Source organism: Borostomias antarcticus (genome assembly GCF_949987555.1).
Source record: "Borostomias antarcticus genome assembly, chromosome: 1".
In the NCBI taxonomy this organism is placed as follows: Eukaryota; Metazoa; Chordata; class Actinopteri; order Stomiiformes; family Stomiidae; genus Borostomias; species Borostomias antarcticus.
In genome coordinates this window covers 25,090,572-25,118,071 of record NC_140234.1, presented here as the reverse complement: position 1 = coordinate 25,118,071, position 27,500 = coordinate 25,090,572, and the positions used below count along the sequence as shown (strand labels likewise).

Genomic DNA, 27,500 nt, shown 5'->3' with positions numbered 1-27,500 from the left:
GAGGAAGCTCCTGACTGATGAGAATCCCACCTGCCATCATGCAAACTCTCCTCTGACACACACACACACACACACACACACACGCGCACGCTCCTCCCCCTCCCTCCCTCACTCCTCGCCCTCCTTTCCACACTCTTATGTAAGAGAGTAAGAGTTTTATGGCAGGTCGTCATGGTGATGAATCCTCTTAGCAGTGATGTGATTGTCCCTGGTCCCACAGCACAGACTCTCTCAACTGACCCACATACCTGTTCACACACACGCACACTCACACACACACACACGCACACACACGCACACACACACACACACACACATACCCAGCCTTGGAGTGCGCTTGTGTATGTGTGTGCGTGTGTGCGTGTGTGTGCGTGCGTGTGTGTGCGTGCATGCGGCAGACTCACAGTCCGGGTGTTCGTAGGGCAGCCAGTGGTGCTTGCTCCCCTTGTGTTCAAAGTAGGGGTCCCACATCCTACACTGGTCCTCCCGGAAGTCAGCGAAGGCCTTGGAGCACTCCTCCATGCTGCACAGCTCAAACTCGTAGCTGTTCCCGAAGCAGGTGCGCCCCCCATTGGCCGGCCTGGGGTATGACAGACAGCGGACAGAGACTCGTCCTTCCTCCTCCCCTTCAGCTTGCACAGAGAGAAGGCCACGCCTATCTAGACTGATTGGTCTGGGTGTTGTTGTTGTTGTTGTTGTGTACTCACGCTGGGCCGTCACACTGGCGCGTGCGGAAGCGTATGCCCCCTCCACAGGTGCGCGAGCAGGAGCCAAACTTGGACCAGGAACCCCAACTCCCATCCTGCCTCAGGATCTCAGGACTGAGCTTGATACAGTACCCCTTAAAACAGTGCTGGGAAGAGGAGAGGGAGAGGGGGAGAGAGAGAGAGAGAGAGAGGGGGGGGGGGGGGGGGAGAATGGGAGGAGTAGAGGGGGAGAGGGAGAGGAGGAGAGAGAGAGAGAGAGAGAGGGGGGAGGGGGAGAGAGGGGGAGGAGGAGAGGGAGGGGGAGAGGGGGAGAGGGGGAGAGGGAGAGGAGGAGAGGGAGAGGAGAGGAAGAGAGGGAGGAGGAGAAGGGAGAGAGGTAGAGGAGGAGAGGGGGAGAGTACTCACTTATAATATTCACTCAAAATACTCACTTATAATATTCACTCATAATACTCACTTATAATATTCACTCAAAATACTCACTTATAATATTCACTCATAATACTCACTTATAATATTCACTCATAATACTCACTTATAATATTCACTCATAACACTCACTTATAATATTCACTCATAATACTCACTTATAATATTCACTCAAAATACTCGCACTAATAATGTAAATAATAGACGGTGGCCTGAATGGAGGCTTCATGTTTCAAATTCAACCTTTTAAGAACAGAGGTTAATTTCTCTCTTACAGAGCGAAGCTATAACAGAAATAACAGGCCTAACCAGATGAGACTGGAGAGCACTGATACTGATACATGTTTAATTTGTTTATTTACTCATTTTAGTTTGCACAGATTTTATTATTTATTTGAGAAAGTAGGCCTACAGTAAGCCTAGTAGCCTAGGAAGTTAGGCTATAGGCTATGAAGCCACTGCGCTGTTCAGCTATTCATATATGCCTCAATTTAATCTGGCATACAGTAATATCATGCAACTCATCTGTTAAAATAATAATTTAAACCCATGGCAATGGATTTTCTGGTCGAAGACAGCCCTAGTATTAACTAGTATAGTATTAACTACTATAGTATTAACTAGTATAGTATCAACAAGTATAGTATTAACTAGTGTAGTATTAACTAGTATAGTATTTACTAGTGTAGTATTAACTAGTATAGTATTAACTAGTGTAGTGTCAACTAGTATAGTATTAACTAGTATAGTATTAACTAGTTTAGTGTCAACTAGTATAGTATTAACTAGTATAGTATTAACTAGTGTAATATTAACTAGTCTAGTATTAACTAGTGTAGAATTAACTAGTATAGTATTTACTAGTGTAGTATTAACTAGTATAGTATTAACTAGTGTAGTGTCAACTAGTATAGTATTAAAGCTACATGAGATATCTCGGCATTTTGGCGGCTCCTCTGGTCGTGATAAAATCGGCACTGCGTTTTAAGAACCACACTTCCCACAATTCCCCACTCACTCGCTGTAATGATGGGAAAAAATAAATGATAACAAACATGCCTGGAGCAGACTGGATTAGAAGATTGTAGCTACTTCAATGGACTTTCTGGAGGAATGGCTTCAGTGCAGGTAAATAACGGTCTTCTTTCTTTTATGTGCATGTAGATAAATTTGCGGGGTGAAGTGTTTGTTGTCTTCCTGATATTGTGATGCAAAATATGTCACTTCCGCTCCCACCACAAGATTTCCTGCCAGTGTACTAGCCAGTACACCTAAAATAATAAAGTCACAAGGTCTCTTGCCACAAAAACAATTTTGGGGGTCTTGCTAAGGCCAATTCATAAACTAAAAGCAAGTAAAGTGAATATTGAACTATAAAAAAGTTATCTCATTGATCTTTAACTAGTGTAGTATTAACTACTGTAGTATAGTATAAACTAGTATAGTATTAACTAGTGTAGTATTAACTAGTGTAGGATTAACTAGCATAGTATTAACTAGTGTAGTATTAACTAGTTTAGCATTAACTAGTATAGTATTAACTAGAGCAGTATTAACTAGTATAGTATTAGCTAGTCTAGTATTAACTAGTGTCATATTAACTTGTATAGTATTAACTAGTACAGTATTAACTACTGTAGTATTAACTAGTACAGTATTAACAAGTATAGTATTAACTAGTGTAGTTGTAGTGTCCAGGCTTACATGTAATGAACACGCAGGAGTCGGTAGTAACTTTATAACATCAGTCCTTTATCTATATTGTGCAGAGCATCATAGCCATGGTGCAGCTGGTAGTCTAGGCGCACACCGGAACTTCACATCTCTGTAGTTTTATATCAGGACCTCTACTGGCGGCTGGGGGAATAACACCACCATATTCATTATAATACAGAACACAACAGTAGTATTAACTAACTATTATACAACGGTTAGTTCTGGTTCTTGATTCTGATTGGCTGGAAGCCGTGTTAAAATACTTTGTAACACACACCTGGGACCGCATATCATTCCATTTTCAGTATGAATGCACCTCCCATTTGATCCAAATGCATTGTAGTTGTTGTTGTTGCTTGGCAACCCTTTTGTTAGGGGAACTATTTTGCTCGGCGGAATTGAGGGAATGATGCTTCGTTTTGAATAAATCGTAATATTTTACAGTGCTGTGTGTTTATTTTACACTAATAGATGTAGTAACCGTTGTATAAAAGCAATAAACCACTCGAGGCCGTGTGTTATAATGATTTTATAACAGCTAGGGGGGTTTTAGGCACTCCGCTTCACGTCGTGCCTAACAACGCCCCCTAGCTGTTATAATATCACTATAACACATGGCCTTGAGTGGTTTATTGCTTAATTCACTAATCCACTATTAACTGGTCATTGCGCAATTCCCGTTTTCCCGCTGTTCATGGGTGGGCCGGGACCCGGGAATCCCGCTTTAACCCTACGTTTGCACTATGGATCCATTCAGTGTGTTAGCGGTGACGGGCTATATCCCGAGAGTGCACCGTTTGACGAAACTTTGATATCGATTGTAAATAACCTTAAGACATGGCTTATAATGCTGAATTCCGAACCTGTCCTTTAAAACAAACATACGTGGAGAGAGAGGAGAGAGAAGGAGAGAGATGAAAGTAAGGCTATCCTGTCCTACCTTGCCAGGAGCACACTTGGTGCCGTCGATGGGCGGTCCCTTCTTGGTCTTGCAGAAGAAGGGGTTTTCTGGGTGACTGCACCACAGCTGCTTACATGGGTCGTAGGTGCTGTACTACAGAAACACAGATACATTGGCTCTAACAGGCTGCTGCACGTGCACACACACGCACGCACGCACACACATTGTAACACTTCTTTTGTGTGCTACCATGATGTTGGAGCACAAGCAGAGTGGGAGAGCCAATACTGGGTTTTCACAAAATATATTTATTTGATGAACTCTCCACATCGACCATAAGCCTGGTCTCATGGCTGCTATTCAATGCATACATGATGCAGGTGTCAACACTGCTAAGCATCACTGTTAGAATAATAAAACGAAAGAAAGATATGGAAACTTCAATAGCAGTCCTTGTTGGTAGGCGATCTCTCAACCAGCTGAAACTTTAGCCCCAAGCGTGGAGCAGTGACTTTGTTCTCACCCACGCATGCGACCCAAACACAAACTCTCAAAGGGACATAGCCTACCATATTTCTTGACCATTACCACATTTGTTGACCGTCACGATACACAGACATATACACACTGTGGCAACCCGGGGCTACCGCACCCCAACAAAACGGACCCCAGCCACAGCACTACAGCTCCCAGAACACCCTGGGCTTTGTGTTGAGAAGCTGAATGACTGCACCTGGGACCTGAGCGGATTGTCCCCACCTGCCCTGGATCAGCAATCAGCCAGGTCCCCACCAGAGACAGTTAAAACCCAGGCCAGAAGATCGAGAATTGGGCGTTTGATTTCAATTAAATTCTCCTAGTATTTTTGACTATGCTCGCAATTATAACTTACGTAAGCTAGCTGTTTTGCTTTGTTACCGATGCACTCCCAGCAACTAGGCTAGGTACTAGAGTCTTTAGCTAACATTAGCTGTGTTTCTGCATGATAAGCTGTTCTATTTCGTGGAGCTCCGCCCCACAGGGCTAGCTCCTATTGGCTAGCGAAACCCAGCTAGCTACATTGACTGAAGAAAAAAACATACACGCACCTGTGTCCAACCAAGTCCGGTGCACCACTGTATAAGCGGGCTACGCCCGCACATCTGCTCCTTCGAAATTTTCAGCTCGCATTGATACTGAAAGAAGATAAGAATGTCTACTCAGCGGACCCAAGCGGAGCTGGCGGCGTCCTCAGATGACCCCTTACCGGCGCCGATTGATCCGCCGGATCGTTTCTGTGTCTGCGGCTCCCGCTACAGCGACGTGGGACACCACCTCTGCTTCCGCTGTCTGGGGCCGCAGCACGCCAAAGCGGGTCTGGCTCCGTCCCCCGCCTGCGAGATCTGCGCCCTCCTGGACCCCATGGAGAGGATGCTCCGGGCGCATTTCTTCGTTCCGCCGCCGCTGGAGACTGAAGGTCTGGTCCAGCTGGTCGGCGAGGACATCGGCGCTCCCCCGCAACAACCGGCGGCCCCGATTACCTCCCTCGCGCCTACGGATGATGAGGAAGAGCTCTCCGAGGCAGACGAGGGTCAATCTGCGTCAAAAGCCACTACGGCTAGTGGCGCCTCCTTCCCGGGGCAGGGTTCCTTCGATCGCGACCTGCCCCGGCTGCTGGAGAGATCCGCGCATCACCTCGGTATCTCCGTTCCACTGTGGAGCTCCGTCTGCTACGGGCGTCCCTCTCAGCCTGCTCCTCGTCTCCTGCCGGCTATGCCTGACCTGGAGGCGTTCGTCGAGGCTGAATGGGAGCGGCCGTTGGCCATCAGAGGTCCGCTTCGCCAGTTCAGCAGAGCTACGAGGGTAACCGGCTGGACTGACGTAGCAGCTATCGGCTCTCCTCCTCTGGAACCCGACATTGCAGCGGTCCTGGTGCCTGGTTCCTCCGCCTGGGGCTCGGCCAGGAAGCCTCTCATGCCGGACGTCAAGGACAAGACAACCCTGTCCTTGGCCGACAAAAGTTTTTCTCTGGCCGCGCAGGCCGTGGCTGCCTCCTCCTCCATTGCTATGCTGGCCATTTACATCGGCCAGCTAGCTACGGAGCAAACCCCCCCCCTCTATGGATGAAGACAGGAGAGCGGAGATGGCCGAAGCCACCGGAGCCGTTGCTCAGCTTGTGAGAATCTCCGCCTCCTGTCTGGGTGGAGTGATGGCCACGTCGGTGGTGCAGCAGCGCCACCTATGGCTCTCCCTGACTCGTCTGCGCGAGGAAAACAAGGGTGTCCTCCTCAACTCACCGGTCAGTAGGGAGGGGTTGTTTGGGGCGGCTGTGTCTAACATCCTGGAGCAGTGTCGCAGCCAGGAGCAGGACCGGCTCCTCCTCACTTGCCACCTCGCTGCTCCGGGGGAGCGCAGTGTGCCGGCACGTCCGCGTGCTCCGGCTGATGCTGCCGCGACTGGGAGCAAGCGCCGGCGAACACACAAGGCTAAACAACCTGCCACGGGGTCCCGCCCCGCTACGGCCCCTGGACCGGCTCGCCCGGGCTCCTGGACTGCGCACGCGGCTCCTCCCCCGCGACCTCCCCCTGCCAACCCCGCCCAGGGTGCCGGGACCGGACCGACGTCTTCAAGCGCGCCCACCGCTCCGCCTCCGGCTTGGGGTAGGAAGAGGCGCACCTATTGACGGTGCGTGGAGATGCGTGACTGTGTTGTGCCCACACCACGCTCTGTTAAGAGCGGCGGTGAGCAAGTTTCCCTGTTCAGGAATAAAGCAAACACGATGCAACGTTATCAAGCTGGTTGTAATGTGCAGTCCGCATCTCCTCCTGTTTCAGCTACTGTAATGTTCTCGGCTTCTGTGAAAGAGTCAGAATTGACCACGGCAGGTCTCGCCGCAGCTGGAAGACCGGCTCGAGCCGCGGAGTCTTTTCCTGCAAAGAGAGCAGACGAGACGTGCGCAGCTCTCGCCAGTTCAGCGAATGTAATATATTCGGCTAGAGCCGCCGGGTCCTCTGTGAGAAAGTCAGATTTGACCACGGCAGGTCTCGCCGCCCCTGTTCTAAACAGACCGTTTGGGTTTTTAACAGAGGGGATGTGTGCGCCCAGGCCAAGTGCTATGGCTGTACTGCCCTGTTCGGAGTTTTCTCGGGACCGACCGCTGGCGGGGTTTAGCGGCGAAAAAGATGCGCTAGACCCCCAGACGGCGTTCGTTCATTCGGGCCGAGCGTTTGAGCCTCTCCCTGTGTGTTCGACAGGTAGAGAGTTTTCACGCTCACCGGTCAGTGAGAATACTTCCATGTTTACTGCCTCGGCTAGCTATTTTCATGAGCAGCCGAGGCGTCGCTCCGTCAGTGTGTGTGATACCAACGCTCGGCCTTTAGCTAAAAGGAGCAGGCCTATGGTGTCTGATATCCACACTTCATCTCCCAACGTGCACCAGTCGCATGGTTTTCGCCTAGCCGCTTTGTGTGATGTTGGCGCGAAATCACTGCCCGCCTCTCATGTCCCGTCTAGTCGGTCTGCGAAAGACGGCACCTTGACAGATCATGCAAATGAGAAGGTGGGGCTTCCCGCATTGCAACACTCCGCCGTTTTCTCTCAATGGGATGAGCAACGGCGGCTTGTTAGCAATGCGGACGGTGTCGACTCACTTCCTCTTTTTGTGAATGAAGTGCTTCTTGACAGGAATGCCATTCATTCTCGCGCTGTTCAGGGACATGGAACTCCCAATGGGGATTTTTCATCTCCCTTTCGAGGGTGGCCCGCCTTGGGCCAGGACAGCAGAGTTTCTCAGCTGTCCGGTGGCGGTCAGGGCCAAATTAAAAATAGGGCAGGTTCCTCGATCTGTTCCCGCGATCTCCGGCACGACCTCTTTCCAACCGCTTCACAGTCTGGCAGGAGAGATGTCTTCTGGACAGCTGGTTGCAGCGTGTTCTACGGGAAGGGTATCTCATTCAGTTTTGTTGCCCCCCACCGCCCTTCACGGGCGTAGTGGAGACAGTGATACCGCGTCCCGCTCAGGCTGCCGCTCTGTCAGCAGAGATTGCAGAACTGATGGCGAAGGGAGCGGTAACTGTGGTCCCGTCAGACCAGAAGGACGAGGGATTTTATTCCCGCTACTTCCTCGTGCCAAAGAAGACGGGGGGCGTGAGGCCGATTTTGGACCTCCGCCTTTTCAACAAAACGGTGGCGAATCTGAAGTTCCATATGCTTACGGTGCGACAAATGCTGGAGGCATTCCTTCCCGGCGATTTTTGCACCAGCATAGACCTCAAGGACGCTTACTTCCACATACCGATAGCTCATCGGCATCGGAAGTTTTTGCGTTTCGCCTACCTGGGTGTGGCGTACGAATATACCAGAATCCCGTTTGGATATGCGCTCGCCCCCAGAACCTTCTCCAATTGTGTGGAGGCGGCGTTGAGGCCACTACGCCGGCAGGGCATCAGGATCCTGGCGTACCTGGACGACCTGCTGGTACTGGCTCCGTCACCTTTGTTGGCTCTGATGCATACCGCCACGGTGGTGAGGCATCTCACCGACCTGGGGTTTGCAGTCAACTGGGAGAAGAGTGCTCTGTGGCCGGCCCGTCAGATTGTTTACCTAGGTATCAATCTGGACACGAGCGCCATGAGAGCACGGCTATCTGATTCAAGGAGGGAAACACTGGAGAAGAGTCTCAGCGTTTGCCGTCCTTCTCGAAAGATCGCGGTTCTGTCGATCATGCGCCTTCTGGGTCTCATGGCAGCCGCCCATGTGGTAGTGTCACTGGGCCTACTTCACATGAGGTGCGTGCAGAGATGGTTCGCGCGGCTTCGTCTGGACCCTGTGAGGCACAGACGGCGCCTTGTGTGGATGCCGGGGTCGTTGTCAGCAGACCTCGACTATTGGAGGGACCGGCGCGTGATAGCGCACGGTGTTCCAATAGGCAGGGTGTCGGCTCACGTCGCTGTCTTCACAGACGCGTCTCTAAGCGGCTGGGGTGGTACATGTCTGTCCCAGGCCGTAGGTGGTTTGTGGGCCGTCGGAGAACGGCGCCACATCAACCTCCTGGAGTTGGAGACGGTGCTACTGGCATTGCACCACTTTGTACACCTGGTACAGGGGCGCGATGTGCTGGTGCGGTCAGACAACCAGACCACAGAAGCTTACATCAACCGACAAGGGGGAGTTCGCTCGCCAGCGCTTCACCGTCTGGCGGTAACGCTGTGGCGATGGGCTCATGTCAATCTCCGGTCGCTGACAGCGCGGCACATTGCCGGCCGTCTGAACGTCGGGGCGGACCTGATGTCTCGGGGCGGGCCTCACCCGGACGAGTAGAGCCTACATCCTCAGAAAGTGGCTCAGCTCTGGACCCGGTTCGGCAGAGCAGGGGTGGATCTCTTTGCTTCGAGAGAGAACGCGAAGTGTCCCCTCTGGTTCTCTCTGAAACAGCAGGACCAGCCTCCGCTGGGCGTGGATGCGTTCGCGCATGCCCCCTGGCCAGGGGCGCTGCTGTATGCTTTCCCGCCGATGGGGCTAATTTTACCATTGTTGGCCAGGGTGCGGTCAGAGGGTGCATCGGTAATACTGATAGCGCCGGACCGCCACTGGGCGAGATGGTATGCAGAAGTGATGGCCATGACTACTGTAGAACCGTGGCACATCCCTCATTGGCCGAACGCTCTGTCCCAGGCGGAGGGCTCAATTTGCGCACCTCCGGTCTTGGGACGGCCGCTGGTGGCCTGGCTCTTGAACGGCGGAGATTGTCTGATAGGGGACTCTCTCCGGCCGTGATCTGTACAATTCAGAGCGCGCGCGCAGCTTCCACTGCCTTGGTTTACTCTGGCAAATGGGCTGCTTTTGCGTGTTGGTGTGAGGAAAGGGACTTCGCTCCCGAGTCATGCTCGGTTGAGGCGATTTTTGAATTCCTTCAGCACCTGATGGATCATGGTGGCGGTTTGGCGGCATCCACTATCAAGGTGTATGCGTGTGCTATTTCCGCATGCCATGAGGGGTTCGCCAAAACTACAGTTTTCGGGCATCCCCTGGTTAAACGCTTCCTGGCCGGCACGCGCCGTCTTCGCCCTGTGCGTAAGGCTGCGGCGCCGCCTTGGGATTTGCTCTTGGTTCTGGATGCGCTATGTGAAGCGCCGTTCGAACCAATGGAGCGGATGTCTCTCAAGTGGCTATCGATTAAGACCGCGCTGCTCCTTGCTCTGACGTCGGGCAAGCGGGTCAGTGATCTGAGGGCGTTGACAGTTTTTCTCATCACGGGTGATGGGAGCAAAGCTGTGTTGCGCACGGATCCATCTTTCGTTCCGAAGGTGGTCCGGGGCGCCTATAGAGCACAGGATTTGGAGCTGGGAGCCTTCTATCCTCCACCTCATGCGAGCGAGGAAGAGGCCCGCCTGCATTTGTTGTGTCCTGTGCGTGCGTTGACGTGTTACGTCCAGCGCACGGCTGCGGTCCGCACCACCCCCCAGTTGTTGGTTTGCCACGGCCCAGGGAAGGTGGGTTCTCCGTTGTCGAAACAGCGTCTCTCCCATTGGATCTGTGAGGGCATCGCCCAGTCTTACGTGTCTGCGGGTCGTCCTCTGCCTGGTACTGTTCGGGCACACTCCACAAGGGGTGTGGCCACGTCAGTTGCCCTGTTCAATGGTGTGTCAGTGGAGGACATCTGTGCGGCGGCGACTTGGTCGTCCCCGTCTCCTTTTGTCCGTTATTACCTTTTATCCATGTCCTCTGTCTCTGTGGCGTCATCTGTGCTAAACACAGCCGCCGGTGCGAGCCAGCGTTAGACAGGATGTTTCATGTAGGTGTTCGGCTCGAGTCGCCGGGTCTTCTGTGAAAGAGTCAGAATGGACCACGGCAGGTCTCGCCGCTACTGGAGAACCGGTTCGAGCCGCGGGGTCTTTTCCTGCTAGGAAAAGCAGACATGACTCACGCGGGTCTCACCGGTTCAGCTAAGGTAGGAGCAGGCCCGTCTAGTGACGTTCCGCTCCTGTTTATGAGTGAGGCTGGGACGGGCTTGTTACGGAGTAACCGCTTTGGTCCAGCTCTCGCCCCACGTACCTCTCCTTGCCCTCGGCTGTGATAGACTGAGTGTGGCGGGGTGGGGCCAGTGCTTGGGTCGGATCAACTGTTAGTATGGTCTCGCCTTGGAGCCCTGGCTTTTGTCCTGACTGGTTTTTCCCTTACTGGGGCCAGCAAGAGTGTATGGTGCGGTCGTGTAGCTCCGCTTATGCCAATAGGAGCTAGCCCTGTGGGGCGGAGCTCCACGAAATAGAACGATGGTTACGTATTGTAACCCTAGTTCTATGAGTGGAGCGGAGCCCCACAGGGAACAGACTTGCTGACCCCGCAGTCTGCTCGCTGAAAATTTCGGTTAGGAGCAGATGTGTTATACAGTGGTGCACCGGACTTGGTTGGACACAGGTGCGTGTATGTTTTTTTCTTCAGTCAATGTAGCTAGCTGGGTTTCGCTAGCCAATAGGAGCTAGCCCTGTGGGGCTCCGCTCCACTCATAGAACTAGGGTTACAATACGTAACCATCGATATAATGGTATAAAAGGTTTAGATAGCTAAACATTAGCCAATAGCTAATAGCTGGCTACAACTAGTGTTAGAGATGGCATGTGATGAAACTGGAGTGGGGACCTGGAACTTCCAATATTTCTTTACGAACCAAGACAGCCTCTATAGCCATCAATGTCATAGTTTTGTCATAATTTGTTGGTAGTTTTTTTGTTTAATAAAATCTAAAATTGGGGGGAGAGGGAGAGGCTGCTGGATTGATGTTTTGAACCTTTCTTTTTCTTTTTTTCTTTTTAAAGTTGAAGTGAAGTTTATTAAAGAGCCGACGCCTGGCATACTGCAGACTGTAAACTCCCCAGGCCGCTGTGTGCTGCTGCCGTTTGGGTGTTCTGTGGTCTTCCCTGTCCCCTGGGCTGCCACAACACAATACTACACAAACACACACACACACTGGCTCTGCACGCACACGCACACACACATACACACACACACATCAGGTACCGTGCACACAGAGAGGATGGTGAAATTGAATAGAATAGAGAGGAATACAGGAAAGAAGGAGAGGGGGAGAGAGGGAGAAAGAGAGAGAGAGAGAGAGAGAGAGAGAGAGAGAGAAGGTGAGAAATGGAAGCTAGACAGGTCTGTGAAACACATTAACAGACACCAGACATAAACATTCCATGAATACAGAAAAATATATAACTGAGCTTCTGTGCCTGACAGAGTTCCAACTGAAGGAGCCAGGAGACAGCGACAGACAGACAGCTACAATCCACCTCAGCTAATTGACCAGACAGAAAGACAGACAGGCAGACAGACAGTTAACAGTCCACCTCAGCTAACTGACCAGACAGACGGACAGACAGATAGACAGACAGCTACAGTCCACCTCAGCTAACTGGCCAGACTGACAGACAGTCTGATGGGTCAACAGACAGATTCACCACTTCATGGTCAGTGGAGACCAGTGAACATCTCGTATGTAGGGAACACTGAAGGTCAGCTGCAGGTCCTTTAGGGAAGCTAATGGTAATGGTAAATGGACTGCACTTATATAGCGCTTTTCCACCTTAGCGGCACTCAAAGCGCTTTACAGTGGCCTCTCATTCACCTATTCACACACACATTCACGGTAGCTGCCATGCAAGGTGCTAACCTGCTCTTTGGGAGCAATTTGGGGTTAGGTGTCTTGCTCAAGGACACTTCGACATGTGGACAGTCGGAGCTGGGATTCGAACCACTGACCCTTCGATCACTGAACGACCCGCTCTACCAACTGAGCTACAGCCGCCCTAATGTAGGGAGCCCTGTAAGGAGGACCCTTACCTGCTTTACTGAGACAGCTACAGTGCAGCTGAAGGGACAGGTGAACAAGAGAGTAAAGCACACAGTCGAAGTTCTAGAACATGACAGTTCTAGAACCTTCTTCTCTCTTGACAGTTCCAGTTCTAACAGCTGTAGAACCCTCTTTACTCCTGACAAGACGAGGAGCCCAAGACGTCCCATGATTCTCGGGGGCCTGGGAGCGGCGTGGCGGTCTACCGGAGCACTCACCGCCGAGCACATGCTGTATCCGGCGCCGAAGTCGAAGCGGCACTGGTCGTCCATGGTGTACTGCAGGCCGGGCAGCTGCGGCTGAGCCGGCCAGTCGTGGTCGAACGGGTCGTCACGGAGACAGTCGTAGGAGCTGCAGTGGGGAGGTGAGAGAAGAGCTGACAGTCATCCAATCACAACACAAGTGGAGAGGAGCACATCGTCGATGTCGTCATGCCCAGCCACAGGAGGCAGAGGTCACGGGGTCGGGGGGGAGGGGCTTTATTCAGGTAGCAGTTGAGAACATTGTGGCTACAGTCTACAGGGAGGTCAGGTGAGGTGAGGGGTCAGGTGAAGGTAAGGGGTCAGGTGAAGAGGTCAGGTGAGGGGGTCAGGTGGGAAGGGTTCAGGGGTCACAACCTACTTGAGGTATTTTCCGAGCTCCTCGTGACTGCAGCTTGACCAGTGGAAGCGGTGGAAGGAGGCCTGCACCAGCGGAGCCATGATGCTGCCCATCGGCACCTCGTCCCCGCAGTCGTTCCCCTGGCCGTCGTGCTCCATGCCCAGCCTACACAACACAACACAACACAGCACAGCACAGGGCACTCTGCAGCGCTGCCTTCCACTACACAACACAACACAACACATCACAACACACCTGCTCTCCTCAGAGCGCCCCCTAACCCTAACCCTCGTTCCCATCCTCAGCACTCTGCTTCAGTCTACTGCACTCTACTCTGGCTTCAGACTCACCTATTCAGACTCACAGATTCAGACTCACAGATTCAGACTCACAGATTCAGACTTACTCACAGATTCAGACTCACATATTCAGACTCACAGATTCAGACTCACAGATTCAGACTCACATATTCAGACTCACAGATTCAGATTCACACTGCATGCTCAAGTGTGTATAGATGTGTTGCCAGGTGTGTCAAGTGTACACACAGGTGTTGTGTGCCGGCAGGCGTGTGTCGTGTGTGTAGGCAGGTGTGTGCTGTGTGTGTGGGTGTGTGTGGGTGTGCGCTGTATGTGTGTGTGTGTGGGGGGGGGTGCACTGTGTGTGTGTGTGTGTGTGTGTGTGTGCGCTGTATGTGTGTGTGTATGTGTGTGTGTGTGTGTATGTGTGTCTGTGTGTGTGTGTGTGTGTGTGTGTGTGTGTGTGTGTGTGTGTGTGTGCTGACATGGTGTCTATAAGTGTGTCTCACACATGTCCGGTCTCGTGGGCGACCACGAAGGCAGAGGAGAAGCCGTCCTCGTGGTTCAGGGTGCAGCTCCTCACCGGGTGGCACATGCCTGTGACCGGGGCGTAACCTAGACAGACAGACAGACAGACAGACAGACAGACAGACAGACAGACAGACAGGTTAACAGACAGGTTAACAAACAGACAGACAGACAGACAGGTCAACAGACAGACAGACAGGTTAACAGACAGGCAGACAGGTTAACAGACAGGCAGACAGACAGACAGACAGGTTAACAGACAGACAGACAGGTTAACAGACAGGCAGACAGGTTAACAGACAGACAGACAGGTTAACAGACAGGCAGACAGACAGACAGACAGGTAAAGAGACAGGCAGATAAACAGACAGACAGACAGACAGGTAAAGAGACAGGCAGGTAAACAGACAGACAGGGTAACAGACAGACAGACAGACAGGTAAACAGACAGACAGACAGACAGACAGACAGACAGACAGACAGACAGGTAAAGAGACAGGCAGGTAAACAGACAGACAGGTTAACAGACAGACAGGTAAACAGACAGACAGACAAACAGACAGACAAGTAAACAGACAGGCAGGTGAATTGGTTCAGTACCCTCAGTCATCCCCATCATGTCCAGTACTGTATGTGCACACAGTCAGTATCATGTTGTAGTAGCGTGTTAGTAGCATGTGCGTTGCGTGTCCAGTACCCTGCATGCCAGAGGGCCCGAACTCCAGCCGGGTGAGGAAGATGGCGTGGTCGTGGTGCTCCGCGTCGTCGCGGTCCTGCTTCTGCTGCAGGAAGGCCCAGCGGCACACGTTCTCCAGGCTCTGGGACGGGTTCCCCAGCTCGATCATGGACATGGACTACACAACACACAACCAGGTCACGGGAGAGGACCCAGCTAGCAACCCTCTGCATGGGAACCCAGTCATCTAGCATTAGACCACAGGGAGGGTGCTCTGAGGCTGGTGTTTGGGTTACAGGAGGGTTCGGGTTTGGGTTAGAGTGCTTCAAACTCCTACTGCCAGCTCCTACTGATTAACTCAATCCTCCATGAACAACATCAGAATTAGGATCAGAATCAGTCAGAATTAGAACATGCTGGCGTGTCTGTGGTTGTTAGCGGAATAGAGCTGTTACTCTGTGAAACTATCTCTGGTGTCCCGTAGGGGGAGCTCTTGCAGTAACTGTCACACTGTGTCACTTAACTGTGTATGTGTGTGTGTGTGTGTGTGTGTGTGTGTGTGTGTGTGTGTGTGTGTATGTGTGTGTGTGTGTGTGTGTGTGTGTGTGTGCATGACCTCTCCATCACCTTGGCATAGCACAGCATGATGATCCTCACCAGGACAACGTTGATATTAGCTCCCAGAGTACGGTCCTGGTAAATCTCATTCACCTGGGGACACACACACATATATTGTAGGGCTTCAGCGTGTTTGTGTGTGTGTGTACAAGTGTGTGTGTGTGTGTCACCTACTATGTTCATGAGAGTGAGCAGGTACTTCTGGATGTGTTCCTTTCCGTGGAACTGGACCACAGAGTAGTCCACCCCCAGCAGAACCTCGATGTTGAACAGCTCCTGCTCCTCCACCATCCGCCGGGTCCGGCCGGACCTGGACCTGGTCTGGCTCTGGTTCTGGTTCTGGGTCAGGCTCTGCTGCAGCCCTCTGGACAAAGCCTCCAGGTCCCTGAGACCACCCAGGAGGGACCCTTTAGAGAGAAAGAGAGAGACAGACAGACAGAGAAAGAGAACGAGAGAGAGAAAAAAACAAGAAAGAAAGAAAGAATGAGAGAGACGGAGAGAAAGAAAGAGAGAAAGAGAGAGAGGAAATATTTCTTGTTTAAACTGAAATTGAGATAGAGGGAGACATGAGGGAGAGAGAGAGGAGGTGGGGAGGAGAGAGATGGGGGAGAAAGGGAGGTAGAGAGAGAATGGGGAGAGAGAGAAGAGTGAGAAAGGGAAGAGGGGGAGAGAGGGAGGAGAAAGAGAAGGCGAGCGAGTCTCATATAAATGATCCTAATGTATGTGACAATTAAATTACCAGGGGCTTAAATATTTACCATTGCATGTGCAGGTATGGAGGTATGTATGTATGTATGTATGTATGTATGTATGTATGTATGGATGGATGGATGGATGGATGGATAGATGGATAGATGGATAGATGGATAGATAGATAGATAGATAGATAGATAGATAGATAGATAGATAGATAGATAGATAGATAGATAGATCATGAGCCTACAGCATCTCAGTGGATGCAGATATTACACCAGCACACTGAGGTTGGTGTGAGCTGGGGTGAATTACCTAAGACTGACCACAGTCCTGTCCACCTCTACAGACTAGCAGCAGCAGTACACACACACACCTACACACACAGTCAGTTACACAAACACACACATTCGTATCTTGTATTTAGCTATATATTGCACTCTTACTCTCTTGTATTTTCTATCTTGCATTTAGCGATACATTGCACGTTTTTACCTCTCTTCATTGCTCAGTGTGTGCGCAATCTAGGAGCTAATGAAAAAACTTGACTTTGACTTTGGCTTGGCTAGGGCCAGATGGCTAGAGTTAGGGCCAGATGGTTAGGGTTAGCGCCAGATGGTTAAAGGGCAATGCTCGTTTTTGACAACCTGGACCTTATTTACGACATATTATAAGAAGTTTGACTCACCGAGATCACTTTGGTGTAGTTCGGAGGCCTGTAGAAGAAATTTAAAATCCAGCGCGAGCCAGTATATCCATGTAATGACGGTGGACGGGACAACGAGAATGCAGTTTCTCAAAATCTATTTTCGGCCGCTAAACGGTTGTTTTCATCAATCAGATTGGATGAATCGACAGTTGAGATTCCTCAACGCGAGGCATTGTAGTGGTTTTCAAATACGGGGTCTTTAGCCTCTGTAATATGATCTTTACACGCCTTTCCCCACTTGCTCCAGCACGCATGCGCACAGGCCAGCGCGCAGACTGGCTATTCTCCGGCTCACATTCTCTGCGCTACGATCGGATTGTTGCTGACGAATGACGACGACAATATTCTCGGCACCAACAACGATCGTAGCGCAGAGAATAAGATGGCTAGGGTTAGATAAGGGCTTTTCACACTGTGCTTAGCCCCAGGCTAAGGGAGCTGTTAGCTCCAGGCTAAGAGAGCTGTTAGCGCCAGGCTAGGGGAATTGTTAGCCCCAGGCTAAGGGAACTGTTAGCTCCAGGCTAAGGGAGCTGTTACACTGGCACCATCATTCCAAAGTGGGCTAACCCTGATTTTAGCCTAGTCCCTGGCCCTGCTCCGGAGCAGGGTTAGCCCTGAGTTTGCGGGGTTATCCCAACTAAGCAGGGGCTAAAAGCTGCAAGTGTGAAACGGCGCAAAGTAAACAATGGACTTTGCATCACGCTTTTGTCCAATCACACAACTTCTTCATCACGTCATTACAGTAGGCTCTATGGCAACTGAAATCGTTGTAACTAGGCTACACTACTAACGGCAACATCATAGCTAATTAAAACGACAGTAATACGTCCATTAGATTTAAAAAGATTGGATTGGTCGAGGGTGGAAACAGCGATGTTTCCACCCGCGGTCGGAAAAGTCCGTTCAGACTCAGAACAAAGGAATGTTGCTGTTTGTTCATACAGTTTTTCTCAGTCGTTTAAACACTAACACTGGAACATAAGACACAACAATTCTGCTGAACTACACACGTTTCCTGCTTTACACTCAGATTTGAATTTTAAATCACCCTTTTGTTAAAACGGCACACCCAATTTGTGTTCACCTGGAATACATTGCCATTCAAATGGCTACATTTACCTTACCAAGCCTGTTGTGCAATTTGCAATCAGAGCTTTAGCAATAGGCCTACTGTAAAAGGGCCAAAGAGGAGCTCCTGGTTTGAGAGCCATGGATGGAAACATTGAAGAGAGGCAGAGGAGAGAGAGAAGAGGAGGAGGAGGAAGAGGAGGAGGAGGAGTAAGAAGGGTTCAAGCCATCTTGAGCCACTTCTCAGTTGCATCCATCATTTGGACTTTCAGAAATTAGAATAGGTAAGAAATCTACTCGCCTTGGGAACTGTATTCTTACTTTGACAACACAGCAATCTACAGTATTGTTACTGCATGGTATTTTGAGTATTTTACTGTATTTGTATATTTTGCAGAACTGAGAGTTGACTGAACTACGGCGTGATGGGAGAGACTGAAGGAGGAACTGAAGACAGGATGTAGCCCAGTTATTGTTATTTCATTTCATTTTATTTTTTACTCTACGGGCCTATTTTCTATTGTGTGCTCTGTTCTATTGTGTGTTCTGTGCAAATCATGTTTGCACATCCAATTGTGTTTGCTGTGATGCATAGGCTACAGTATCTGGTAGCCTGTACATTTGTGTGTAACTGTACATTTGTGTGTTGATTTATATTGAGTATAAAAACATTATACAGCAATATTTTACACAATACAACAGCAGAAAGTGTAACACATGTAAAGGTATAATTCTCCTGATTCCATTCAGACTAGTAATGTTTTCCATTCAGCACATCAGTGTTCAATTAGCGCTTAGAAATGTCTACTCATATTCAGATTGCTGTGTGTGTCATTTGAACACATTTTAAAATGGTTTTTAAGGCTGTGTAATTTTGCAGGAAATGTTGGGCTTTACATTTTGTGTGTGTTACGTGATTTGAGTGTAGAGTTTTGAGGAAATAAGGATTTCTTTCAGAAAAGAGAAGAAACTGAAATAAATTTCAGTGTTTAAACAATTGAGAAAAACGGTAATGAGTAGTCTAGTCACACGCCATTCGAATGTAAACATTAGTTACGTGTTCCAACGGACATTTAACCCAGGGCTAGTAGAACTACAGTGTGAATCGTATAGCTGGTTGGGCTTAGGTAAACCCTGGGTTAACAATGTGTGTGTGAAAAGGGGCTAAACTAACCCAGGCTCAACTCTTAGCTATGTAACCTTGCGTCACTCCTCGGGGGAGAGCCTGGTTTCTATTCGCTTGGTTTCCGGTCCTAGAGCCCGCTGGTATCCTGTAACACAAAGGCCGAATCAAGCAGCCTAGTCTCGCCAGTCGCTACGAATTATAAACATGAATAAAACATGAGACATACCACGTTTACAAAGTAGCCTATTCCAGAGGAAGTTCTTGCCGCATCACATCGTAGGTTTATGGGTAAGCCTGTTTTCTGACAGGGGGATCACTATCCGCTTAGACTGGAAATCACAACTGCAAAGCAAATAGTCCCCAGGCTAACTCTTAGCCCAGGGCTAAGGATAGTGCTAGGCTAAGAATATGCAGTGTGAAAAACCTCATAGTGAGGGCATCAGGGTACAGGACAGCCCCAGCTAAGACTGCCTCACCTTACACTCAGGTGGAAGTCCTGGTATCAGGATGAGGATAAACTGGCTAACGTGGGTGGCTGTATATACCTGTAACCTGGGTGGCTGTATATACCTGTAACCTGGGTGGCTGTATATACCTGTAACCTGGGTGGCTGTATATACCTGTAACCTGGGTTCCTGTATATACCTGTAACCTGGATGCCTGTATTATATACAGACCTGGCAAGGATGGACAAACCTGGCAACCCTGCCACACTGGTGTGGGAACATGACCACATACACAGGTTCCGAGACATATCTGGCATCCCTCGCAGACTGGTCTGACAGATCAAACCTGGAAACCATGGCTACCTGAGTAGTGAAGCAACACAGTGACCCCCCCCCCCCACACACACACACACACACCTCATCTCACACCCTTGACTCTGTTCCAGACCATTAGACTGACCTCAGCAAGCACACACGCACACGCACGCACACACACACACACACACACACACGCAAAATCCCCCTGCTAGAGTATGCAGGAGGTATCAGAGTGTCAGCTGATGAAGCGCCAGCTCATCATATTCCAAGGGTACAGCCTCTACGGCTATTAATAGATGAACACAAAGACAGGTCACATGTCCCAGACCAGCTACACTGATGACCAGGATAATGAAGATGTTGATGGTGATTGTGATAAAGATGATGATGATGATGATGGTGATGATCACACAAAAGTAGAGAGGCAGAGAGAGAGAGTGTGTGTGTGTGTGTGTGTGTGTGTGTGTGTGTGTGTATGCGCGTGTGTGTGTGTGTGTGTGACAGAGAGAGACAGGGGGACCCCAGGACTATGCTGTGTTATTAGTGGTGTTTTTCCTGGTTGGGTCAGTCTGGGGAGGATGAGGTCATTCTTTCCCTCCTCCTCTCCACTCTCCTCAGCTCTGCAGCAAATCCGCTCCAGATGTTTCAGTGTGTGTGTGTGTGTGTGTGTGTGTGTGTGTGTGTGTGTGTGTGTGTGTATGTGTGTGTGTGTGTGTGTGTGTATGTGTACAGTATGGGTGCGTGTGTATATGTGTGTATGTGTACAGCATGTGTACGTGTATATGTGTGCGTGCATGTGTGTGTGTGTGTATATATATCTGTGTTTCATAAACTTAGCCACCCTCCTCAGCTATCACTCAACGTCTCTTGCTTCCCTAGAACCTAAAACATAGAACCTAGGCCCTAGAACAACCTCCAGTTCTCCATCCGATACCCTGTAGGACTGGGCCTAGCCTCCAAATGCTAGCCCCCTAGAGCCTAGACATGACCTCTAACCCTTAACAACTACCCTTTACACTGTGACCCCTAGCTATACCTCCTGAACCCTAGATCCTTCTCTCATAGGCTTTATCCCATATCCCCCTTCTCTCATGAACCCTATACCCTATCCCCTTTGCCCTCCTAGACCCTAAACCCTAGACCAGGGCTCTTCAACTGTATGTTTCTGAGGCTAGATTTTGTTCAAGTTAATTGCAGAATCATTTTTTCAGTTGATCAAATAAGGCTTGGGTCCCTTTTGAATAATGTCAAAACTGCTCTGTACATGCATAAAATAATCTCTATTTCACGGCTATATAATCTCGAAACATTTCATAGCTATCTTATAATTTCTCTCGCAGTTTACAATCAGTAATGAGCTCTAGGGCGCTATAAGGATGAGAGCTGTGTTCCAAGCGCTTTTTGGCGCTACAGCGCCATGAGCTCTAGGCTTTTTGGGCTAGAGCGCAGGCTGTAAAAGGCTGTTCTGATGACGACAGCGGTCGGTTTTTGGCAAAACTGCAGAGACAGCAAACGTTAGCACTAGCTAACATTAGCTAGCTATCTTAACCTGGCTAGCTAATCTGCAGTCTGCAAAAACACGACACTCGTTGCGTAGGTGTAAAACATCAGTAGCCTGGCCCAGCTCTAAACCCCAGCTCTAGTGTGCTCTAAGAAGCTGTAAGCTTGGCGCTGTTTAGCTACATTTAGCTTGCCGGTGGACACGTACCCTAAAGCTTTATTTTTTATTTTTTATGAATGTATTTTGAGATTTTATCCAGTTTTCAACCAATTTGGTAGCCAAGTGACCCCGAAAGTGTTCAGTTACCCCCTAGGCCTTATAGTGTTCAGTTACCCCCTAGGCCTGATAGTGTTCAGTTACCCCCTAGGCCTGATAGTGTTCAGTTACCCCTTAGGCCTGATAGTGTTCAGTTACCCCTTAGGCCTACTACTGTAACTGTTGAGGATTGGTTGTGCAGCCCCGCCGGCCAGCGGCGCGAAGGAGAGACTCCACCCCTCGACTCTCTCCGCTCACCATCGTAATTCCCACGCCAGGCTTTCGTGCTGAGATTAAACGAACCCCGCTCAGGGAACGGCGGCCCAATAGGCCCCTCCCTCTGGGATCGGCCATACTGGGATCTGGAGAGACCAGGACGCCAACCCTGGGCCCCAGGGGGCCGCTGCACTAAAACATGATGCGTTAAGCTCCCTGGACCGGGATGCTGCCCCCACCCAGCTGCCATGTAGCCAGCTACTGTACCGCTAACGCTGATTGGTAGATAGACCTACTGTATGATCAGCAGTTACTCTCTGAATTCATTGAATTGAATTCAGAGAGGGATATATAGAGAGAGAAAAAGAGAGAGGTGGATAGAGGGAGAAAGAGGGATGGAAAGAGGGAGACAGGGAGAAAGAGAGAGATGGAGAAAGGGTGAAAGGGAGAGATGTAGTGGAGTTGGAGCACAGTGTCGACTTAAGTGCTTGTCAAAAACACTCTAACCAGCCAGGAGTCATTAGTCAGAGGACACACAGCGGAATGTTGTTATTCCAGGGGATAACTTTGAATGAAAAACATGTGTGAGGAGAAACAGAGAGAGTCGGAGACACACACACACACACACACGCACACACACACACTCACACACACACACAATCATCTACTCAGACACACAGAAACACATAAATAAACACACACAATCACAGCCCCCCAACCACACAAAAATATATAAACACAGATACTGTAAACACACACACACACAACCTTTGTCCTCATGGTGAACAAGATTAAAGTTCTCTCTCTCCCCTGACCCTGACCCCTCGCCATGAAAATAACAATGATAATAATAACAGCAATAATAACAACACCAATAATAATATTAATAATAGATTTTGAAAACAAATCTCAAAGTACTACAGAGAGAAGCAGAACATCACCTATTGTACCAACACTGCGGCAAATCATGAACATAGAGTACATCACCTACAGGTCGGATATAACTGATAAAGGTAGACTATGGTTGATGCAGTAGACTATGATTGATACAGGTAGGCAAAAAAATATTATTATTATTAAAAAAAAAAAAAATCCAGTCAGGATTTGAACCGGCGACTCCAGTACCCAAGGTCCTACTGTATGCTACACCACCGAAGGCACTGTGATTGAGCAATCAACGGAAGCAGCATTGACAAAGACCTGAGCCTAAATCCAAAAGTGAAAGTGAATGGGCAAGTTTTGTTTTCATTTGTGGATCCACCCAGTGATTCGGATCCAAAATTGTATGGGTTCTAAGTTGGCTGGTCTCTTTTTACACCCCTCCACAGAGTTTTGTGAAAATCGGTCTAGTAGTTTTTGCTTAACCCTGCTAAAGAACACATGAACGAACCAACGAACCAACAAATTAACCAAGGAACGAACCAACGAAAGAACCAGCCAACAAATCAACGAACAAACCAATGAACGAACCAACAAACGAATCAACACACGCGACCAAAAACAACCTCTCACCCAGCGACCGGCTGCAGATCACACTTGGGCGGTAGAGAGCGATTACAGCATCAGACCAGGGACCAAAAGGTTGCTGGTTTGAGTCCCGGCCACTCGGCAAGGTGGGAACTTGTGTCTGGAGGACTGCTGTCTGAGTTCCCATCAGTCACCCTTGAACAAGGCACTTAACCCCAAAGCTCGCACATGTCATAACATCCAGGGTCAGCGGGCATGCTCTCTGGCCCTGAGCCAGACTCCGCCCATGGAAGAACATAGAAGAGAAGACCATCTCTCCTCGGGGCTTTAATACAGTGTAACAAAAAAAGAAGAAAAAAAAGTGTTTGCTGGAGGAATTTTCCTATCTTGGTGACGATGTTGTTGATTTTCTGCTTTGTAGTAGCTTCTGTGTCTCTGTCCACCCAGGAAGGTATGTTGTCCTGCTTGATATTTACCTTTACATAGTTATTGTCTGCAAACGGGTGACTCATCTTAACTTACAGTAGCTACTCAGTCTAGTGTGTTGTTTCTTCGATAGCAGGTCAGAGAGTCTCTCTGGTGTGCAGATTATATCCAATGCTGGGGGTGATAGTTGCTCAATATGGCAAAGCAAATGTTGGGGATGTTAGATATGTTCTGTATGCGGACAATAATTCACTTTGATCTGAAATAGCTGCCAGCTTTGCAAGGAGACGGAGAAAATGCGAGTGTTATTTAGCTGGGAGAGAGAGACAACCTTCCTCTGGGAGAGATAGACGACCTTCCTCTGGGAGAGAGAGACAACCTTCCTCTGGGAGAGAGAGACAACCTTCCTCTGGGAGAGAGAGACAACCTTCCTCCACGCTCCTCTCGGCCGTCAGCACGGCCTCAGGAATGTTCTTATCTCGGAGACACACTGTGTTTTGGCTTTTAGTAGTAGTGGGTGGGTGGGGGGTTGACATGATTACACGTTTGAAACTTTAAGTACATCTATGTATCTTCCTCAAATCTCTCTCTCTCTCTCTCTCTCTCTCTCTCTCTCTCTGTATTTATCTTTGTCTTTTTAACTCCCATAATGTCTGTCTCTAGCACCAGTCTAACAAATCAATCTAACCCAGCCTCTCTCTCTCTCCCTCTCTCTCTCCCTCCCTCCCTCCCTCCCTCTCTCTCTCTCCCTCTCTCTCTCTCTCTCTCTCTCCCTCTCTCTCTCTCTCTCTCTCTCTCTCCCTGTCTCAGAGTAACAGTGTTGGCTAATCCTCTAGTCAGTCTGCCACGTAGCACTTGGCTGCTGCGGCTGCTGCTGCTTGTCTTCTTGGCCGCAACGGACGACCTAAACTCCACTCCTCCTCTCCCCCTCTCTACTCTTCCACTCCTCCTCTCCCCCCCTCCACTCCTCTCCCCCCCTCCACTCCTCTCCCCCTCTCTACTCTTCCACTCCCCCTCCCCCCCTCCACTCCTCTACCCTCTCTACTCTTCCACTCCTCCTCTCCTCTCCGCCTCTCCCCCTCTCGTCTCCACTCCTCCTCTCCCCCTCTCCACTCCTCTACCCTCTCTACTCTTCCACTCCCCCTCTGCCCCTCTCCACTGCTCTCCTCCACTCCCCTCTCCTCGCCACTCCTCTCCTCCACTCCCCCTCTCCTCCACTCCCCTTCTTTCCTCCTCTCATCCACTCCCCCTCTCCTCCTCTCCTCCACTCCCCCTCTCCTCCTCTCATCCACTCCCCCTCTCCTACACTCCACCTTTCCACTCCTCTCCCCCACTCCCCCTCTCCTCTCCTCTCTTCCACTCCCCCTCTCCTCCACCCCCCCTCTCTCCTCCTCTCCTCCACTCCCCCTCTCCACTCCTCAGCCCCAAGTCTCTCTCTATCTGCCTATCTCCAGTCTCTCTCCTCTCAGTCTCTCTCCTCCCAGCCTCCCTCCCCTAGCCTCTTTCCCTACAGTCTCTCCCCTAGCCTCTATCCCCTAGCCTCTCTCCCCTAGCCTCTGTCCCTACAGTCTGTCCCCTAGCTTCTGTCCCTGCAGCCTCTGTCCTTGCCTTGTCTCCCAGCCTCTAGCCTCTCTTCCTCCAGACTCCAGCCTGCTGTCAGTCCTCTGGGGAAATACCCAAAATATTTTTCCCCTCAGACTTTGTTTTAGGAGCTTGCCCCTCTATTCTGGGTATTACGTTTCTTTGCTCATTGTTCACAGCAGGAATTGACCTCATATGCAGAGACCCCAAGACCCTACTGGTTCACAGCAGTTTCTCCTTCAGATTGCCATCAGAAGTGTGTGTGTGTGTGTGTATGTGTGTGGGCGTGTGGGTGCGTGTATGTGTGTGTGTGCACCCGTGGGTGCGTGTATGTGTGTGTGTGTGTGTGTGTGTGTGTGTGTGTGTGTGTGTGTGTGCGTGTATGAAACTGCTGTTATGAGTGTGTTGGCAGGTCTCCTAGAAAACGTCAACATGTTTAGCTATCTGTCTTTCAGTGAGAAGAGGAGAAAGAACATATATGAGAAGTGACTGAGATGCAACCTAAAACCTCCCTCTCTCTCTCCCTCTCTCATACCCTCTCTCTCTCCCTCTATCATACCCTCTCTCTCTCCCTCTCTCATTCCCTCTCACTCACCCTCCTCTCCCTCTCTCTCACTCCCTTTCACTCTCCCTCCTCTCGCTCTCTCACTCCTCTCCTTCTCTCCCTCCTCTCTCTCCCTCTCTCTCCCCCCCCCTCTCTCTCCCTCCATCCTTCACATCCTCAGACTGAACTCAGCTGAAATTAAACAGACATGTGACTCCCTTCGTAATACTCACCTCCTCAATTCACTGTCCAACCCCCCCCCCTCTCTCTGTCTCTCCATCGTCCTGCCTCTCTCTCTCTCTGTCTCTCCATCGTCCTGTCTCTCTCTCCATCGTCCTGTCTCTCTCTCTTCTCCTACCCCCTCTCTCTCTCTGTCTCTCCATCCCCCCCCCTCTCTCTCCTCTCCTAACCCCCCCCCCCCCCCCCCCCCCGTCAGATGAACTCTAGGGAGCTCATGAGGTTATGTGGGGGGAGAGGGGGGGGGGGAGGGGTTATGCGTTATGGGGGGCACATAGTTGGAGCGTGACTACAGTTTGAACACATATCATTGCCCTAACTCTATCATACATGAGCCTCAGCTCCAGCCTCACCCCCAACCCCAGCCTCAGCCCCAACCCCAACCCAAGCCCCATCCCCAACCTCAACCCCAACCCCAACCCCAACCCCAACCCCAACCCCAACCCCAGCCCCAGCCCCAGCCCCAGCCCCAGGCCCAACCCTAGCCCTCAACCCCAACCCTAGCCCTCAACCCCAACCCCAGCCCCAGCCCCAGCCCTAGCCTCAGCCCCAGCCCTCAACCCCAACCCCAGCCCCAGCCTCAGCCTCAGCCTCAGCCCTCAACCCCAGGCGTCTGTGTGGGTCAGAGTCCCGTCTGCTCTGTTTCACAAGCGCAGGTCAGTGAACTACAGCTGAGCTGAGAGAATCCTGACTGACCGACCACACACACACATCCACACACACACACCCGCTGAGACTGACCGACCACACACACACACACGCGCGTGCGCTGAGACTGACTGACCACACACACACATCCACACACCCGCTGAGACTGACTGTCCATGCATACACATCCACACACACTGAGACCCATGCAGTCTACTGATACACTCTGTAGAGACATGGAAGATTGCGTGCGTGTGTGTGTATGTGTGTGTGTGTGTGTGTGTGTGTGTGTGTGTGTAAGCATGTTCAGATACCAAATGAGGGCTCACAGAAACCCAAACCAAACACTGACCACAGTCCCAGAGAGAGACAGAGGTTCTGTGTCTGACCCACACCTGGGTCCATCTGAACCACACCTGGGTCCATCTGAACCACACCTGGGTCCATCTGAACCACACCTGGGCCAATCTGAACCACACCTGGGTCCAAAACACGGAAATTCACTGAAAATAATTCAGGTCTCATAAATCAAGTGTGCCCAAGGTATTTGACAATATTTGCAAATAGTATTTGGGTGTGATCTGCAGACGCAGGAGTGAGAGGACCACCGGTGTCTGATCCGACACCTGGGAGGGTGACAGACACAGAACCGGGTCAAAACAGGTCCAACAAAGCCCTGCTTCCACTACCTCCCACACCTAGGAGGGCTTCCTCTGAAGAACCAGCTGATAGCCTTGGAAGGAATGTCTCTCTCTCTCTCTCTCTCTCACACACACACACACACACACACGCACGCACACAGGAGGCAGGTGTGTGAGGAGCGTGTGTCTCACCGCGGGGGTAGAAGTCTGCGGTTTGATTGACTGGTGGCCTCCTAACGGCAGAGGAGCGGTACACGACGTGATGTCGCCCGGCCCCGCCCTCCTCCTCCTCCTCCTCGGCCACGCCCCCTCGCTCCAGG

The 27,500-nt window shown here is 50.5% G+C and overlaps 1 protein-coding gene across 2 annotated transcripts in view; it reads right to left on the bottom strand.

The window, feature by feature from the left end:
* LOC311312396 (A disintegrin and metalloproteinase with thrombospondin motifs 2-like) overlaps nt 1-27,500 on the bottom strand; it is a gene marked incomplete at its 5' end in the record, with an annotated part of 50,592 nt that overhangs the window by 13,234 nt on the left and 9,858 nt on the right. For both annotated transcript variants that reach the window (XM_084442335.1, XM_084442336.1), the window contains 10 exons: nt 405-580; nt 708-853; nt 3,793-3,906; nt 12,802-12,934; nt 13,205-13,348; nt 13,992-14,097; nt 14,708-14,864; nt 15,314-15,397; nt 15,479-15,711; nt 27,373-27,500. The exon at nt 27,373-27,500 is cut by the window's right edge and continues 44 nt beyond it. In XM_084442335.1, the coding sequence (XP_084298461.1) occupies nt 405-580; nt 708-853; nt 3,793-3,906; nt 12,802-12,934; nt 13,205-13,348; nt 13,992-14,097; nt 14,708-14,864; nt 15,314-15,397; nt 15,479-15,711; nt 27,373-27,500 (1,421 nt within the window). The remainder of the gene's footprint in view (nt 1-404; nt 581-707; nt 854-3,792; nt 3,907-12,801; nt 12,935-13,204; nt 13,349-13,991; nt 14,098-14,707; nt 14,865-15,313; nt 15,398-15,478; nt 15,712-27,372) is intronic.